This window comes from Heterocephalus glaber, unplaced genomic scaffold (genome assembly GCF_053883595.1).
Source record: "Heterocephalus glaber isolate CG9 unplaced genomic scaffold, H.glaber_assembly_v1.0 deba00000122, whole genome shotgun sequence".
In the NCBI taxonomy this organism is placed as follows: domain Eukaryota; kingdom Metazoa; phylum Chordata; class Mammalia; order Rodentia; family Bathyergidae; genus Heterocephalus; species Heterocephalus glaber.
Genome location: NW_028258138.1, coordinates 2067866 through 2085882, shown reverse-complemented (window position 1 = coordinate 2085882; position 18017 = coordinate 2067866). Strand labels below are relative to the sequence as shown.

At 54.1% G+C, this 18017-nt stretch overlaps 1 protein-coding gene across 2 annotated transcripts in view; it reads right to left on the bottom strand.

Moving 5' to 3' along the window:
• Pcp4 (Purkinje cell protein 4) overlaps positions 1 to 16238 on the bottom strand; it is a 67909-nt gene extending 51671 nt beyond the window's left edge. The window contains exons 1-2 of one of the 2 annotated variants that reach the window (XM_087211179.1): positions 16141 to 16238; positions 14834 to 14955 (exon numbers count right to left, since the gene is read on the bottom strand). In XM_087211179.1, coding sequence (XP_087067305.1) covers positions 14834 to 14893 — 60 coding nt within the window. In that variant the 5' untranslated portion in view covers positions 14894 to 14955; positions 16141 to 16238. Of the gene's footprint in view, positions 1 to 24; positions 196 to 14833; positions 14956 to 16140 lie in introns of those variants that run through there. The other variant, XM_004842478.3, reaches the window with a different exon arrangement.
• Positions 16239 to 18017: the final 1779 nt, after the last annotated feature.

Here is an 18017-nt window from a genome sequence, read left to right as displayed (position 1 = left end):
CGGCCCGCAGCCGCCGCTGCTCACCTCGCTCATGTTGGCCTCAGCTCCGAGCCCGTCCCGCCGCCGCTCAGCACCGAGCACCGCTGGGTCCTGCTCCGCGGTTCTGGCTTCTCTCTTAAAAAGAGCTGCCCGGTGGCATCATGCCTCCCGCCAGCCAATCAGAGCGCTTCACCTGTCTGCAGGACGCGGCATCCGAGAGCACCTGGAGCCCCCTGGCGGCGCGGGGCGGCGGTCGCCCCGACGCTTTTCGGTGGGGTCACCGTTGGTTGCAGAGCGCGGCTGGTTCCTATGTGATGATTTTGTAGCCGCCGCTTTGCTGAAGGTGCTTCCTGGGCCCTAAGAACCTCGTGGTGGAATTTGGGGGCCTTAGCGGCACGGGGCCCTGCCCTCTGCAGACCAGGGTGGTCTAATCACTCCCTTCCCTTTTGCATCCCTTTTATTTCTCTTCTTGCGTGATTGCTCTGCCTAAACTCTGAGCACTACATTTGTAGGAAAATAGATGGATCATGAGATCATCATGCTAAGTGAAAGCAATCAGATTCCGAAGGCTAAGTGTTCCTCGGTTTCTCCATGAAAAACTCAACATACAAATAGTGTAAAGAGCAGACGGAGTAGAGGAGAGACGGCGGGACACCGGGAGGCAGACTTTTAGGAGGTGGAAGGGGCTCTGGGAAAGGAGCACTGGGAGAGGAAGGGGCAGGGGATTGAAAATAATGAAGATGCCGCGTGTGCATGAGCCAGCTCCCCAAACCAATCTCATCATTATGCATCGCAAACAAACGCTAATCAAATTTCATTTTAATTTAATTTAAAAAGCTAAAAAAGTGACACAAAGGTGTCCACAGGGGGCTGCTGTCTGTTGGCCACCGAGGGGGACAGGCTGACCCATGCAGAGACTGTATTTCAAGCATCCGTGGGAAGGCGGCTGGCCTTTCTCACCACCCTGGCTCACCAGTCTCCCACCCTTCCCAGCCCTCCCGGAGCTGCCAAATCCCCTCCTGGCCTTGGTGGCACAGGCCCGGCCTCCAGGTTTCACATGCCTGCTCCCTCTGCCTCTGCCCAGTCCGTCCTCCCGTCTGAGCCTGGGCTGGAACTTGAGCAGACGGCGTCAGGTGGGACCAGAGCAGGAACAAGGGCTGAGCGGGCCTCGACACAGAAGTAAAAGGCACCCTGCCGTGAGTGCCCTGGAGATGCCTCCACCCCTTCCCACACACGCCCCCACTGTCCTGGCCACTTCCTGCAGCAGCTCCTGAGCCTCTTCCTGAGTGGCTTCAGCAGGTGTGATCACAAATGCAGTAAATGCTACTGCCAAGAGCAGCAGGAAATGCAGGCTCATACGAACATCACAGTGGATCCTCTCCATCTGATTCACCGGATCCGGCTCAGTGCGACTTCTGGCTCTTCCCCAAAGTCACAATGACTGTGAATGGGAAACATTTTGACTCAATTCAGGACACTGAGGCAGCCAGGACAGTGCAGCTAAAGACACTTGGGAAAGAGGACTCCAGAGCTGCTGCAGAAAGTGGCAAGGAGGATAGGATAAGTGTGTTTGAAGTGAGAGAGAAAATTTTGGAGGCAATTGATGGTGATGGGTCTTTTTTTTTTTTTCCAGTACCATGTATTGAGCTTGGGACCTTGTGCTTTCAAGGCAGGCAGGGCGCCACTGAGCTAAATCCCCAGCCCCGGCAATGGGTCTTTTACTATGATTTTTTTTTTAATTCTAACATTCACTATCTTCACAATACCCGGTACTTTGTGCATGTACATAGACAGTAAACATAAATGATGTCTCTGTGTATCCTGACCACACAATCATTTGCATAGTAATAAGGGCAGCATGGTCCTTATCCTGTCCCTCTTCCCGCAGTTCACACCTGTAAAGGCCGAGGCAGGGCACCCGTGGGTCCCCAGGTGGCCGGAAGTGGGAGAGGACGAAGATAAGGCCAAGGAGAGGACCCTGGACCTCAGTGTCTTCTGCAAAGTCCAGCTGTCCAGAGGGAGCCCCACTGAGCAGGGGCCTTAGGACCCCTGAGGAGCAGGACTGCCCATCTTGTTGGGGTCTTGAGCCCCCCAGCAGCTTCGTCACAGAGCCCCCTAAGTGGCTTTGCAGGCCAAGCTCCTCGGCAGGGACACAGAATCGTCCTGCCCTGCTGACCCATCCCGAAGCAGATCTAGCGGGTGTGGGGGTTCAAGGGGGATTCCAAGGAGAAGTGCTGGGCACAGCAGGGTGCCTGTCGGGGCTGAGGCCTCACCAAATAGAGGGATGAAGAGAGGAGTTGTAAAGACTCCAGCAGAGAAGATGGGTGGTGTCCTGGGCCGAATGGCGCCCCAACCCCCAAATTCCTCTGCGGAATCCCTGATCCACAGGACCTACGCTGTGCTGTTTGTAGACGGGGTCTTTACAGGGTGACTGTGTCACAGGAAGTCACGGGGTTTGCCCTGATCCACAGCCCTTGGTGTCATAAGAAGACGCAACCAGGACTGTCACAGAGGGAGGAGGGCAGGGGACACCGGGAGAAGACAACAGCTAGGAACCAAGGAGAGAGGCCCGGGACCCCGTCGCAGACCTCTGGCTGCAGGACTGGGACAGGATGCAGGGCTGCGGTTGGAGCCCGGGCCATGGCACCTCTTGGGACAGCCTTGGCAAACCCACATCTGAGACACGGCCCTGAGGAGAACCTGAGGGAAGAAGCAGAAACCTGAGGAGGCCAGAGTCACCATTGGGTCCCTGTCTGCCACATGGTGCAACCCACCCGCTGGCCTCCCGGGGTCGTCAGCAAGTGTGGCCATGAAGGCAGAGCCATGCCGCCGGGGTGGGGGCTCTCAGGTCCCTGAGATCCACGCACGCCACACCCACACCAGCATCCCTCTGCCACTGCCACACCAGGGTCACAAGGGCAGCCTGGGCCTTGATCAGGACCCAGGGACAAGGACAGTGGGCAGGAGGTGTCCTTACCTTCCCGGAGTGGGCAGTGCAGACCGCTGTGAGAAGCCATGCAGGACAAACACACCACAGACCATATACACAATATGCACACCACACACACCATACATACATCACACACACCACATGCACACACACACACACACACACACTTGCCTCACGCCTTCCAAGCTTTCCAGGCTCCTACTCCACCCACTCCCCTTCTCTCTGTTTAGGGTGTGCTGGGCATGGAGCTGGGGTCCCAGGACCCCCATGGACACCGGAATCTGCAGATGTGCAGATCTCGTGTGGACATGCTGTGGCGTCTGCACAGAGTGTGCACTGACCCTGCCCACACTCACTCAGCCCAAGACGACAGCACTGTGCATGTGCATGCTGTGTGAACAGTTGTCACGTGCTATTGCTGAGAATTAATGACAAGAAAGTCTGTATGTGCTCCACACAGATAAAACTACTTTCAAATGTTTTTAACCCATGGTTGGTTGAATCTGCAGACTGAGACCCCTGGACACGGAAGGCTGTCTGTGTGTACGTTTTCAGGGCAAACGGCGCCAACAAGCCCAGCACATGACTTCCTTTTTCCAGTCACCCTCACGCTGCCTTAAACATGGAGTCAGGAACCCGCGCTCAGAACCCGAGGCCCTGGCACTAGGGGGCGCTCTGTGTGTGACCGTGGCGAAGTCTCCATAGCTCAGGGTCAGATCGCCTCCATGGTGATGCAGTAAGTTAAAGCCTGCATCTGCTAGCCTCAGCAGAAATACATACACAGTGAGTTGAGCTGGGAAACAAATGTTGAAGGAACTTGCGGAGGATTAGACCACCGCTTCAGATGTTAGACCTTAGGGAGAGCACCCTCCCCCAGCTGAATTAAAATATAGACCTATGGTCCCATGATTTATGAAAAATATATAAGAATGGTGTGATCTAAAGCTATGATGAATGTTCAGATTTTTTAAGCATTTAGTTCAGTAAAAGACACATTGTTGCTAACCCCCCTCAAAACCCCCTCCCTCTGAACACATCCTCACTCTGCTGGAACCCTCCTCCACAGTCCTGGCCCCTTCCCGCAGCAGCTCTGGAGCCCTCTCTCCTGAGTGTCTCTAGCTGCACTGTCCTGGCTGCCTTGATGTCCTGAGTGGATTCAGAACATTTCCCCTTCATGGTCATTGTGACTTTGGGGAAGAGCCGGACGTCACACGGTGCCAGATCTGCTGGATGAGGTGGATGAGGACCCAGTCAGGCTTTCATGAGCTGCCTTTTTCTGCTGGGTGGCGCTCGGTGGCAACCACTCACTGTATTTTTCATCACACCTCATGAAGACGCTCAGGAAAGAGGACTGCAGAGCTCTTCAGAAAGTGGCCAGGACCGTGGAATAAATGTGTTCAAAATGAAAGGGAGGATCTTGAGCTGGACTCATGGCAATGTATCTTTTACTATAACAAGTTTTTTAATTTGAACATTTTTTGTATTTGATTTGCCTGTCTATCTCTGTGTGTGTGTGTGCGTGTGTGTGTGTATGTGCGCGCATGTGTGCACAATGAAGACAGATTATTTTCATTCCTTGGAGGCCATGTCCTGCCTGGAGGGCAGCGCTAGCCAGGCAGTCCTGGGAGTGCCTGCAGTTATGCCGTATGTGGGTGACCTAGGTCTTCCCATCACCAGACTTTTCTGTCTAAAGCAACATTAGTAAATAATTTCAGGCCTACAGGCATTTTAGAAAGAGCCACCCCCTGCTTCCTTTCCCCACCCTGCAGCTGGGCGTCTTCGTGCTCTGGGCCCGCTGACTTCCTCCACATGAAGAACGCACAGTGCTCTCTGCCCTGCACTGGGGCCTTTGGCCCGAACAGAGCACCAGTGCCCTCCCTAGGACGGAGCCCCAGGCCCGGCCTCCGCAGCCCCTCTCCTGCTGACCTTCTCTGCTCCCAGCCAGCTGCCCAGGGTGGCCTTGGTGTCCGTTCACCACTCCCCGTGGGCAGACCTGGGGGCTCCTGCCCTCGATTCCCCATCTTCCTCCCTGCGGCCTTGAATGCCACTCTGTCCTCCAGATGCCAGCCCTCTGGACGTCTCTGGTCCCCGAAGGCCTGGAAACGCAGCGAAACCCCACAGCCTCGGGAAGCGTGTGTTGATGTCAGTGGTGCACTGATGGAGCCCTTGTGGGGGCAGCTTTTGCATCCCACCTCCTGGACGCTAAGCTCCTTGGAAGGGCAAGAGGCCCTGCCCACGAGCCCGGCCACCCTCTCATCGCCTGGACCTGGCTTGGAGCCCAGTGCCGCGTGGGCATCTGCACTTCTGAATAAACAAACACCACTAAGCGTGAATGGCGATGGAGGGAAGAAAGCTCTTTTGTTCTCAAACTCAGATTCACTTCCCAAAGCCAACATGTACGAATTTGCCCTTTTCAAAATAAGAGGGCCTTTCAAAAGCTCTCTGTGCTGTCGGATTTAAATCCAGCTTTCTAATATGCTAAAAAAAAAAAAAAGTTTTGGGCAAAATGAACCTGTTTAAAACTAAACAATTGGGTTTTACTGCCCTTCTTGAAGGAAAAATAGATTAACAAACACTAGGCTTGGTCTGGCTGGGGTTTAGCAGATCATTAGCAGACCAGCGGACGCTCGGCCCTGTCTCCCTCTCCTCCCTCTCTCCTGCACCCCAATCCTCTTTAGCCATCTACATAGCAGTGTGCATCAACTCCTCTGGACGTTATTGAGAATTTGTTATTCTGAGCTCCCCTGCCCCTCTCCCTCTCCCTCTCCCTCTCCCTCTCCCTCCCTCCCTCTCTCTCTCATCTAAAATAACTTGTTCTCTGCACACAGCCTCCCCTCCCTCTCCATCTCGGGGAGCTCACCCCTTCTTCCCCAAGGCACTGCCAACAGGAGAGGAGAGGCTGATGTGGAGGCACAAAGGCAGGTCACATCCGTCCTGTGACCCTCAGGCCTGGGTCTCGTCCGCCTTCCAATTTCAGTGCACAGTCTTAGCTGCAGCAGCTGTACCCTCACGCTTGGCATTATTCCCTGAACATGGATAGAAGGGTCCTTCTCTAACCTGCAGTCCCTTTCAGCACCACTAACTGCCCAAGCCTGTCCTCTGCCCAGGACTGCCTGGCCCGCTCACAGAGCCCGAGGGTCACCCTTGCGTGAGAACAGCCATGACGTCTGTGCTCCGAAAGCCACTGCCTGACTTGGATGGGTGTGAAGGGACTTTCCAATAGCAGCAGCCCTGGCAGCTTGCAGACGGTGCTCTCTGCAGAGTCCTTCCTGTCTCCCTGTCCCCCTTCCGACAGCGAGTCCCTCCCGCTCCACCCACAGTGGCTCCCAGAAATGCAGGTCCACCTTCTCTGTCTCTCTGCTCATCTCCCACTGGGGACTCACCTGTGTTCTCCCAAATCTCCCATCTCAAGCGCCAACCCCCAGCCTCCCCGTATTTAAAGAGACGGGGCCTTTAAAGGGGTCATCAAGGTTACAGGAGGCCGCAGGGCGGGTCCTGACCCAGTGTAAGCGGCGCCCTGAGAGAGAGAGATGATCAGGGCACAGACACACGGAGGTGACCAACCGCGAGGACACAGGGAGCAGACGCCACCTGCGAGCCAGGGAGAGAGGCCCGGGAAGAACCAGCCCCACCCACACTGTGATCCCCGACTTCCGGCCTCCGGGGTTTCAAGACAACAGGATCCTGCCGTCGACGCACGCAGTCTATGGGGCTTTGTCACCACGTTGGAGCTGACGAAGACATCGGGCGGTAGCCAAGGTCCACTTCCGCAGGGGACACTGTCGTAGGCAGCTCAACTCGGGTCTCAGGACCACAGTGCAGGCTCTCTCCGCCACTGGGGGACTGGCCAGGAGTTCAAGGCTAAGAACTCGACCCAGCAGGCCACGAGCAGAGCAGAAGGTGGAGGAGGCTGAATTCCCAGGGTCAGCGTGTGCAGCGCACTGTGCCAAGGTCGGGGCAGATGGAGAAGACCCCGAGGACCTGGGCTTCAAGCCTCAGCTTCCCCGGGCCCTGCGGCACTGGTCTCCTGTGAAGGCGAGCACTGCAGTGCACAGAGGTGATGCAGAGGCTGCTCTTTGGGAAGACAGCAGATCCCCATCCCAGGAGTGGCCCACCAGCCCTCACTGCCAAACCATCACCAGGTCAGATCACCGCATGCGCTGGCGGGAGCGGGCAGCTGGAGACAAGGAAGGGAAGCTCTGCGCCTGAAGGAGCTGCAGGACTTGCTGGTGCGTGCTGACTTCTGAGAGCACTGGGTCCAGGCAGGAGCGGAACAGGAGCAAAGTATCCAGTGGCGTCTGTCCTCTGCAGCCAGGGCTGGGCAGAGGGGGCGCCATCACCGAACTGACCCCCACTAGCAACAGGCACGGTGTGTCCAGGAGCAACCAAGACTAGGTGAAGCATCCGACCATCAAAAGCAAGGTGAGTGCAGTCGTCAGGTGGGGTAGAGAAGGACAGGGACCCCCAGCAGGCTTGGGAGTGCGATGTAAATAGATGCTAAGGAAACTCAGCTGAGGCAAGAGCAGAGGCAGCAAGAAAGCAAACCACTGAGTCTACGTGCGTGTGTGGCTCTCAGAAAGGAGCAGGGGGATTCTGCGCCCCCACCCTGGGGCACTGACATGCCTGGGGCATTTCAGCTGTCACAGCCTAGGAGGATCGGGCTGCTACTCATGCTACGATATGCGAGAACATCTCTCACAACAAAGAACTGCCTGGCTCCAAATGTTAATGGCACCGAGGCTGAGAATCTTGATCCATAGAACATCTGTGCAAGCATCCATGTAAATCTATACAAGAAACCAAAGGTGGGAAATCAGGAGACTGCGTGCAGCCATATCAATAAAAGCCAAGATTCCATCCCCAGTTTCCAATTGGTACAAGTTTTCAGACCTGAAGTAGTTGACCGAAAGGGAACCCAGGTCCCCAGCAAAAAGGCTCTACCAACATCAGCCCTGCTTACGCAGTGTCAGTTTCCCCAGCTGTTCCTCAAAGCACCCCGAGCTCTTGAGTGGAGCAATCACAGTCCACCGGGAAGGAAGAGCACCCACGTGTTCCAAAGACTGCAGGGTCCAGTAGCACTGGGGACCCAGGGCACCAGCTCCTGTCTGAGGGCAGGTGTGCAGGGCCAGGCAGAAACAGAGTCCCGGGCCAGCCTTGGCTCACAGAGAGTCCCCTGCGTCGGCCCACAGCCTGAGCTGCCATGGTAGGGATGGTGAAGCAGAGGCTCTCAGTCTGCCCAGGCCACTGGAATAATAAATAAAAACAATACCACACTTCAAGGGACTGACAGAGGAGTCCCACCCTCAAAGACCCGAAGGCTCCTGGGGTGGTGGTCACCAGCTTATCTTTATTCCACAGTGTGCTCCGTACCCAAATCCAGCCCGACCCTGAAGATGACAATCGAGCACTTCGAACTCAACCACATAGCAGCCCCGTGGCATCTGCTGTGCCAGATGTGGTCTCTTTGCTACAGACCCTTGGGGACAAGGCTACCTGGCCTTGGGGGCATGGTGTTGTGGTCACTGCTCTGACAAGTGTCCCCTCTCCTCCATCGTCAGAGTGGAGGATGAGGAAGTGTGAGCCCTGCACGTGACACCAGCCTCAAGAGGACCAGACAGATGTTTGGTTGGAAGCCGAGATCAAGACCCCTTCAAGCTTGAAAGACAATCACTCGTCTTAGCTGGAACCAACAGGTAATGTGGTGTGAGGTCCCTCTGGTGTCCCCAGGCCTCCATCTCCCTGAGTTTTGAGGGCCTCGGGAACACTTGGCCCACTGATACAAGATATGGCACCATTTCACCTCAGACAGGGCCCCACTTTCTGTCAACAGAGGTGCAACCGAGAACACGCCACTAGCATGGACATCCATGTCAGTCTGGAAGAGGCCGGGACAGCATTGCCTTTGGGGTCCAGAGCTCTTCCACCTTGGAGGACAATAGCTCATCTTCTCTGGCACCAGGGAGATGAGGACGAGCAGAAAGGAGGGAGCTGCAGAGGGATGCAGAGACCCAGAGAAGGTTTCCTGCAGTGTTTGAGTGAGTCCTGATCTATGCAAAGAAACACCCTGAAGCCGAAGAAGAGGAAACTCCCCAAGGCTGGAGGAAAGGCCACCGAGTAATTCCCAGAGCTCCCACAGAGTTAGAATTATTCATCCATAGCAACCTCCAAACAGGCACTGGGCAAAGACTTCACCTGCCTTGGCAGTGGGACTTAATCAGTCCAATAAAGGCTGCTCCTGGCTCACCGTGCACAGCCTGAGAGGAAACCTCAACAGAACCGCACTGCTTCACATGCTATTGACTGCGTCCCAGAAAAATAATCCAGTGCTCTTTAAGGGAAACCCATAGAATCTAGCACCCAAAAGTACAAAAGTCACACCATCTGGTATCCCAAAATTATTAGGTGTGCAGGAAAACTATGATCCATTCATTGCGTAGACACTGATGGCAGAAATGGAGGAACTAGCAGACCGCCCCTGTACTCTGCTCTATGACCCGGGCTCTGGGACTCTGCACACGACATCTCTCCCTGGCGACCACTCTCAGGCTCCGCTAAGAGGGGACTGGGTAGAGAGTCCGCAAGGCTGCAGAAGGGAGGGAAGAAACAATCCTCCCTGTCTTCCGCTGCCCCTTCCTGTTTCCCTCCTTGTCCCTTCCTGTCTTCTTGCCCCCTTCCTCTCTACTTCCTCCCCCCTTTCTGTCTTCTTTCTTCCCCTTCTTGTCTTCGTCTTGACCCTTTCTGTTTCCTCCTTGCCCCTTCCTGTTTACTCCTTGCTCCTTCCTGTTTGATTCCTCTTCCTGCTGGTGGCAGCGTCCCTCAGTCTACCAAAGGAAATTCCTCCCCATCCAAACCAGCTCTCAGTTCTTCCAACACTGGCAGAACCAGCCTCAGCGTACTCTCCCTAGCAACACCAGCACCAGCTCAACTGCATGCCCATCCCAAAAGTCTGAATTTTAGCTCCCTGCCCTCTTCTCTGTCACATCCCCAGTTCTGTCCTTTGATCCCCAGTTCCCAAGCTGGAAGCGGTTTCCTACACTTGCTGCCTAGGTTGGTCCGTGCTCTGCTACTGGAACAAAATACCTGAATAAACAACTTAGAAGGAGAAGAGGTTTGCTTTGCCTCACAGTCTCAGAGGCTTCCGTCTTGACCGGGGCCCCATTGCTCTGGGCTGTGCTGGCACAGGACGTCACAACTGGTGTGTGTAGCAGAACACACAGCTTTGTCTCATGGCCAGGAGGAAATGCAGACAGGGAGAGGCCTGGGTCCCCAGCCACCCCCCACAAGGCCTGCACCCTTCCCACTACGCCCCGCCCTCTACGGCTCCCGCTTCTCCCGGTGATGCCAGGCTGGAGACCAAGCGTTTGGCACATGGGCCATGGGGACACCGCAAGTCCCCAAGCTGTACCCTGCACTGAGCCACCTAAGAGTCACTTTCAGCCCTTTGGTCACCGGGTCACCACCTGTATACTTCACCATCAGTTTCTATTAAATTAGCCCTGGGAAAAGGAGGTGTGGTTTCTGCCTCCTGCTGAGCCTGCCTGTGTGTGCATTATGATGTTGAGTGCTCACAAGACCTAATAATATGTGTTATTTTACTGACCTCATTTTTTACAGATTTAAAAAGTGTGAGCCAAACAGCGTGGCACACGCCTTCAGTCGCAGCACTGTTGGAGGCTGAAGCAGGAGGACAGTAAGATCAGCTTGAGCAATTTAGCAACTTAGCAAGACCCTGTCTCAAATTTTAAAAAAAACTAGGGGGCCGGGGATTTAGCTCAGTGGTTCCAGCGTCTGCCACGCAAGTGCAAGGTCCAGAGTTCGATCCCCAATACCAAAAAAAAAAAATTTCTTTTAAGGCCTGGAAATGTAGCTCAGTGTGAAGACCCTGGATTCAATCCCCCATACAGTGCAAAACAAAAACAAAAACAACTAACATGTGATTCAAAGACGTTAGCAATTTGCCCAAAGTCCCAGGTAATAACATGAAGACTTGTTTCTAGAGACATCTGGACTCCAAAATGTGTCTGATTGCTGCAAAGAAACACACAGTGACAATACACCCACACTCGTGGTCCTCGAGGGAGATGTCCCTTCAGCGGCTACGGGGGACGAATAGGGTCAGCACGAGAAGACATGAGCCCTGCATCTCAGCACAGCTGCATGAAAATCTCAGGCTGAGACTAAAACTGCCAGTGAACGGGTGGCTTAGCTGCGGGTGCCCACAGTATTAATGTGCAATTGCTTAGACCCAAACAGTCCAACTCTTCCTCACCACAAAACCAGTCAATGTGGGTCCACAGTTAAAAAGTAAGATGGCGCCTTTTTCTTTCCTTAGGTGTGTTCTTTCCTATTCTTTCTTATTCCATGATAATCACTGCCCTCTGCTGGGAGTGATGCCAGGCAAGTAAACAAGCAAAGGTTTGGGGAGGGTGTGCGCGCATGTGTGTGCATGCATACATGTGTGTGTGTGCATCCATGTGTGTTCCATGTGTGCACATGTGTGTATGTGTGCCCATGTGTGTGCAAGTGTGTCCTGTGTGCATGTGCACATGTGTGTGCATGTTTGTCTATGTGTGTGCATGTGTGTGTCCATGTGTGTGCATGTGTGGTCCGTGTGTGCATGTGTGTGTCCATGTGTGTGTATCTGTGTGTGTGCATTGTGTGTACATGTGTGTGTACATGTGTATGCATGTGTGGTCTGTGTGTGCATGCATGTATTGCATTGCATGTGTGCATGTGTGTATCCATGTGTGTGTGCGTGATACATGTGTGTGTGCCTCAGAAGTGGAGTCTGGAGAAATAGCTAGGAAGCACACAGCCGCGGCACATCCTCTGGACAGAACCACACGGTACTTGGATTTGTCACAAAAGAAGAACTACAAATAGTCCAGGACTGTCTGGTCCTGCATGCACATCAATAAAATGCTGAGAAACCAACGAACACCCTTCAAAATAAGAGCATACCTGACTTCCAAAACTAATACCCCACGAAACTTAAATATCATCTTAGCAATGTCAAGACTGCAAAGCATTAGCATAAAAAGTGGGGAATTGATTCCATTCAATACTAATGCTGTTTTAAACAATTCCAAATATGAAGTCATCCTGAAGAACCCACTACCAATATAAAATTAGAGACTTTTCAGCCAATTAAACTCGATGAACTGAGCATCTGTAGAAGAACTGAATTCCCTAAAGGAGTACCGGGAGATGTCGTGCCAGCTTCCATCAGTGTCCCCCACCCAGAGCAGCAACAGAGTTCTGAGCCCTCCCGGGGAGTATGTCAGTTCAGGCACAGTGTAGGGAATGAAGCTTAAAAATGCACAAATGTCATGATATATTGGCAAGGCCATACTCCTCATGGGGAGAAATTAGCCAGGAAATTAGCCAGACTTGAGAAACAGCTTTTGCAACCAGGCACCTGCAGATAACCCCACAACGTCCTGGCTGACAGCATCCACCCAAGGCCCCTGTCCTGGCCTGAATATTCTACCAGCTAGAAGTTTGCTGACAGCATCAGCTCTACCCTGACATGGCAGCATGGACGAGCTCGCTGCCCCTGGGCAGCAAGGTCCCCAGGGACATGGAATTGGTGAGGGTCCCATGGGTCCCTTGATCTCTAAGACCACAGCAAAATACCCAAGAGTTCATAGGCACTAGAAGGGCCAGGCTCAGGAGAAAGTGTCAGGGAACAGAGGCATCGTCACCGGAAGGAGTTCTGCCCTTGGGGGAAGAGTGGAGGAGCGAGGGGAGGGCTCTGCTGGTGGCCAGGGATGCTTTGCACCTGTGAAATCTGCACTTCGAGGAGCGAGGAAAGGAGGACGCTAGTGGGAGAGTCAGGACAGGGAGGGGTCGACGGGCTTTCTGAGAGACCTTTACTGGGACGCAGGCTGCAGCCAGGGGAGAGTGCACAGACCGAGCAAGAGGCCAAGGGAGGCTGATTAGGTAGGGGAGAGGAGCATGTGCCCTGCCACTAACCGCAGGCTTTCTTGGCTGTGGGTAGCAGAGGGACCTCTCGTGGGCTGGACTGAGGCCAGCGGCAGACTCACCCAGAGAGGGCGGTTGGAGTCCTCTGGGACAGACCCAGGACCCAGGCTTGCTGCAGCCAGAGCAGCCTGGGACATCTGCTGTCCCACGCTTGGCCACAAATTGCAGAAAAAGAATGAAAATCAAAAGTGCCTCCTGGGAACTTCAGGCTTCTCTCCACCTGAGAGCCACGTGCACAGGCTCAGGGGTCAGGCAGGACAGGGACCTGTCTGAGGAGGACGCTACTCTGCCACTCGCACTGCCAAGTCCATGGCAACTAAGCGAGGGAGCAAAGACCCCTGCGAAAGCAGCCAGAATGCCTGGCACTTGGGGGTCCATGTAGATATGGGCACATCGGGGCATCTGGGTGCAGGGCTGTTTGGCTGCTCCCCATCCATCCTCTCTCTCTCCCTCTCTCTCCCTCTCTCTCTCTCTCTGCCAACATGACACTTTGGACCTCAAGGACCTTCCTTGGTCCCAGAAATATAAGGAAAAGTAAACCAGTGGAGTGAATTCTGACATGAAAAACTCAGTCCATGCCAGGGTAAGGCTGGACGCTGCAGGCAGGGGTTAGAGTTCCACAGCACTGCAAGTTTCTAGCGTATTAATGATTCACCTTCAAAGTCAACTCTGGCAAGAAAGTTTCAGGAAATTCTCCTCACCGCAAAGACTTTCCTTAAGTGTCTGAAGAGTTGGGACTCTGATTCTTATTGTGTAACAGACAAGACCTTTTCTCTAATAAATTCAGTGCATTATTTTTAATAATGATGATATCTAATTCTTACAATTATAAAAGTAAAAGAAGAATAGCATAGATGTCGAAGCTGCCAGAATTCCTTTCAGCTTTGGAGGCTAGAACTTTTTTCCACATTTAATTCTGTTAGTCGATGATGAAATTATTATTTCCAAGTAGTTCAGTGGCTTTTATGAAGATAAAACCTTGAACACAATTAAGCTGGAATAGTTAAGCCATGACAATTCTAACACAAGGAGAGTAGCTGCTCTTATCACCCACAAAAATATGCTGTATGAGAAGCATTCCTGGGTGTTTGATGGAGAAAGTACTGATATTCTTCAAAATGCAGTTCAATTATGAAATGCATTATTTCCAGTTATTTTAAATCAGCTGCACAATAAACGAGATGTTGTTTAAGTTTCAAGACAAATGCCAAGACCAATTTCAAAGTAGAATCTCAAGAAATAAATTTTAAAGGTTGAGAAACCAGGATACTTCCTATTGAAAGTGTTTCTAATTAATAATGGCCTCCGGTTTCACAGGCAACTCGCCTTTTTAATCATGGACAGTTATCCTTGAAGGATGAAAGCTACATTGTCCTGCTCTAAAAACGTGAACTTCCCATGGAGTCAGAGTAAGACGACTGTCTGCCTTTGCACGGAGTTTAACCTTGTTTTCTGAAGCTGGAGCTGAAGCCTGGCTCACGATCCACAGCATGGAGGGCAGGAACAGGGCCAGGGCCTGTGAGGGCAGCTGGCTCAGGCTTGGTCTACTTTTAAACCACAAATGTCCCCAGCTGGCTAAAGCCGGGAAGTGGCTACAAGGAGGCCAGGCTGCCCCATGGACCTCACAGGCAGCGGAAGGGAAGACCGCAGGGAAGGTGGGACGCAGCCTGGGGCCCCCCAGCCAGGAGGCACTGCCGACTGACGCCACCTTCAGTCTGTGCACACTGGCATCGCACAACCCGCACCACGGGGCAGGCAGTGAGCCGCCTCAGCCCCACGCTCCTCTGTAGCGCTGCCTCCAAGTCCACGAGGTGATCGAAAGACGCAGTGGGTGCTGACATTTTAAAAAGTTCATTATGGTAAAAGACACATCACCACGAGCCCCCTCAAAATCCTCCCGCTCACTTTGAACGCACTCACCCCATCGTCCTGGCCACTTTCTGAAGCAGCTCTGGAGTCCTCTTTCCTGAGTGTCTTCATGAGGTGTGATCAAAAATACAGTGACTGCTGCTGCGGAGCACCACTGAGCAGAAAGGCAGCTCCTAAAAACACGACGTTGTGTCCTCAGCCACCTTAGTCACCTGATCTGGCACTGTGTGGCTTCTGGCTCTTCCCAAAGTTAAAATGACCATGAAAGGGAAATGTTTTGACTCAATTCAGGACATGGAGGCAGCCAGGACAGTGCAGCTAAAGACACTCAGGAAAGAGGACTCCAGAGCTGCTGCAGGAAGCAGCAATAGGGCTGGGTATGGTAACACACACCTGTGATCCCAGCACTCGGGAGGCTGAAGCAGAAGGATCAGCAGGAGCTCAAAGCCAGCCTGGGCTCCATAGTGAGTTCAAGCCCAGCCTGAACTACATAGAAAGAGCCTGTCGAAAGAAAGAAAAGAAAAGAGAGAGAGAGAGAGAGAGAAAGAAAGAAAGAAAGAGTGGGAAGAACATTGGGATGAATGAGTTTGAATTGAAGGGGGTTCATGGCAATGTGTCTTTTACTGTAATAATTCTTTGTATTTTAGCACCATATTTTTATCATAACTCGCACATGTGGTCAGATATCCCAGACATTGGCCATCTTGTACAGCTGCCCATGCATGACTGGATCCCGTACCCGGGACACCTGGGCACACCGTGGAAGCTCAGTCGGCCTCAGGACCCAGCCCTGAGGGGCAGCAGATCCTCAAAGGGCTGAGTGACCAGCAGCCAGCAACCCATGAAGATAACCTCCCGCGTCTCCTTGGAGCTTGGTGAAGGCTGCAAGTGACTCGCCTCCATGGAATCCGGGTGCACGAGGGCCCTGTTTCCAGAGAGCACTTGGAACAGAGGGATTATGGCTTCTCGGCACCTCTGGCTCACCCACCCCTCCCAGTCACCAGATGCCCACCTGCCCCTTCCTCCTTAAGGTGCGCCTCCTGGTGGGACCCGCTGGGTCTCATCCCTGCCCTTGAAATGCACAGGCGAGGGGCCGGAGCCCCAGAGCGAGGTCCCAGCCACAGCAGACAGCGGCCCCTGCCAGCCTAGTGAGCACAGGGCCTTGGCACACCTCCCTCCTCCCTGGATCCTGGTCCCACCATTCTGAGAGGAACTACACGATCCATCCCCTGCAGCCCACGGCGTGGGGGGGGGGGGGGGGGGTAACAGGAAGTCAGGCCAGAGGTGGCACCAAGCAAAACAGCTGCTTTTGGAGGGAAACAGCTGAACACCTTCAAGGTCACAGGATTCAAACTCACCCTCAGGGCCTCTGCCCAGGGCGCAGCACCCTGTGAGCACTCCAAGTGGTGAATAGGAGTCCTCCGAGGACAGGAACTCAGCGCACTGCGCAGAGCACCGTTTTCACAGCAGAAACGACTTCCGGCTACAGCGTCGGGCCCCACCCACCTCCCTCGGACTGAGCTGGGGGCGTGAGCAGAAAGCGCTCCTTGGGGAAATTCTCATCCGCACCAGCAGCATTCGTGACAGGTCAGAGAGGCCCGAAGGACAACAAGGAGGGCAGAAGGGAGGTGCTGCCTGGAAGTAGCCAGCCTGGGGCCACGCTGCCCTTGCGGGGGAGGAAGCTGTCCTGCACTGCGACGCCTCACTGTCCCCAGAAGGAAGGCCGGCCCGGCTGTCCAGCGAGGGGTGGGGCCGGACTGGCCGGTGACCCTGATGCTAAGCTCTGTTAAGCGTCTCATCCTCGCCCTGGGTTCCGCACAAAAGAAACAACTTTTATTCACAATCCCCAGCCCTCCCGTCACGTGTACCTCCTGTCACCGCTGGCCGAGGTCCAGGTCTGGACACTGGAGGCCCAGAGTGAGAGGCCCTTGGCCCGCCAGCACTCCCCTCCAGCAGGGAACTTTGAATTAAAACCGAAAGAAGACTTTAATACCAGTTCCTGAGCCGCAGTTTCTATGCAGACACGCGAATTGATGTACTGTTAAAAGGCCTCGATGATTATTGCTTGAAGTTTAGAAAGGGGGTAAAGATAAAGTTGTGGCGCTTCTCTGGCTTAAGGGAGCCGTGGACCACAGGGACAATCACACCCTACCCCCGCCCCAGGGCCCCGGATTTGGGCAGGTGTGGCTGAGACCGGAAGGAGGGAGGACGCCACCGGGCCTTCTGCGGTCCCCTCCCGCCCTGTCCCTCGGAGCCCCACCTCCTCCCTGCAAGCAGCAGGGGCTCTGGCTGCTCAGCTCGCGGCCCAGGAGGGTTTCTCCACACTCTGAAAGTTGCTAGAAATTAGTCCTGCCGCAGACGGGGTGGTGGAATGCTCGCCTGGCATGTGCAAGACACTACAATGGCTCCCAGTACTACAGAGAAGAAAGCAAGAACAGAAGGGGAGAGTGGGAGAGGCAGGCAGGAGGCAGGAAGGAAGGGTAATGGAAGGGAGGCAGGGAGGGAGAGAATTATAAAATGATCACGTATCTCGAAATAATGAGGCGTCTCGTGGTTGTGCTCCCCCTAGCGGACGAGGGACGTGCCGCACCCTGAACTGATCTCTTCCCAGCAGATGCCTGAATCCAAACAGGGCCTTGTGTTTCCCATCTAGGTCCAAACACTGCGTGTGAATCAAAACCCAAGAGGATTCTGGAGATCAAAGAAAGATACTTCCCAGACGGAGAGAAAGAACTCTCCAGTGGTGACCTCCAAGGCTTCTGGGGCACCATGATTTGTGCCTGCTCTCGGGGGCTCTTTCGAGGACAGCGGTGCCCACCCTTGGTGACCAGAGAGGCCGTCCCTGAAGCAGGAGACACTGTGCACAGAGCAGACCCAGTGCTCGCTCTTTCCAGAGAGGCATTTTGTTTCCTCGGAAGGAAAACTGACCTGGTGACACGGACCTGAACTATTCAGCCACTTCGTGGAAAGTGGAGCAGGACCCGAGGGCTTGGCGCTCCTGGGATGGAGCCCTGCCAGGTCAGCGGCCTGGAAGGATGGGAGACCCCGGGCGACTCAAACAGGGATAGCCTGGCTTTCCTCCGAAAGATCCCAAAGCAAAGCTGCCCCTCAGCTCCTCTCCTGGCCACCAGCAACTTCGGAGGTCACAGAACCGAGGCCTCCCCGGGGCCACACCTCAGGGGCCAGGGCAGAGGAGGGGGAAGGGAAAGAAGATGCCCGCGCCCACTGCAGTGGC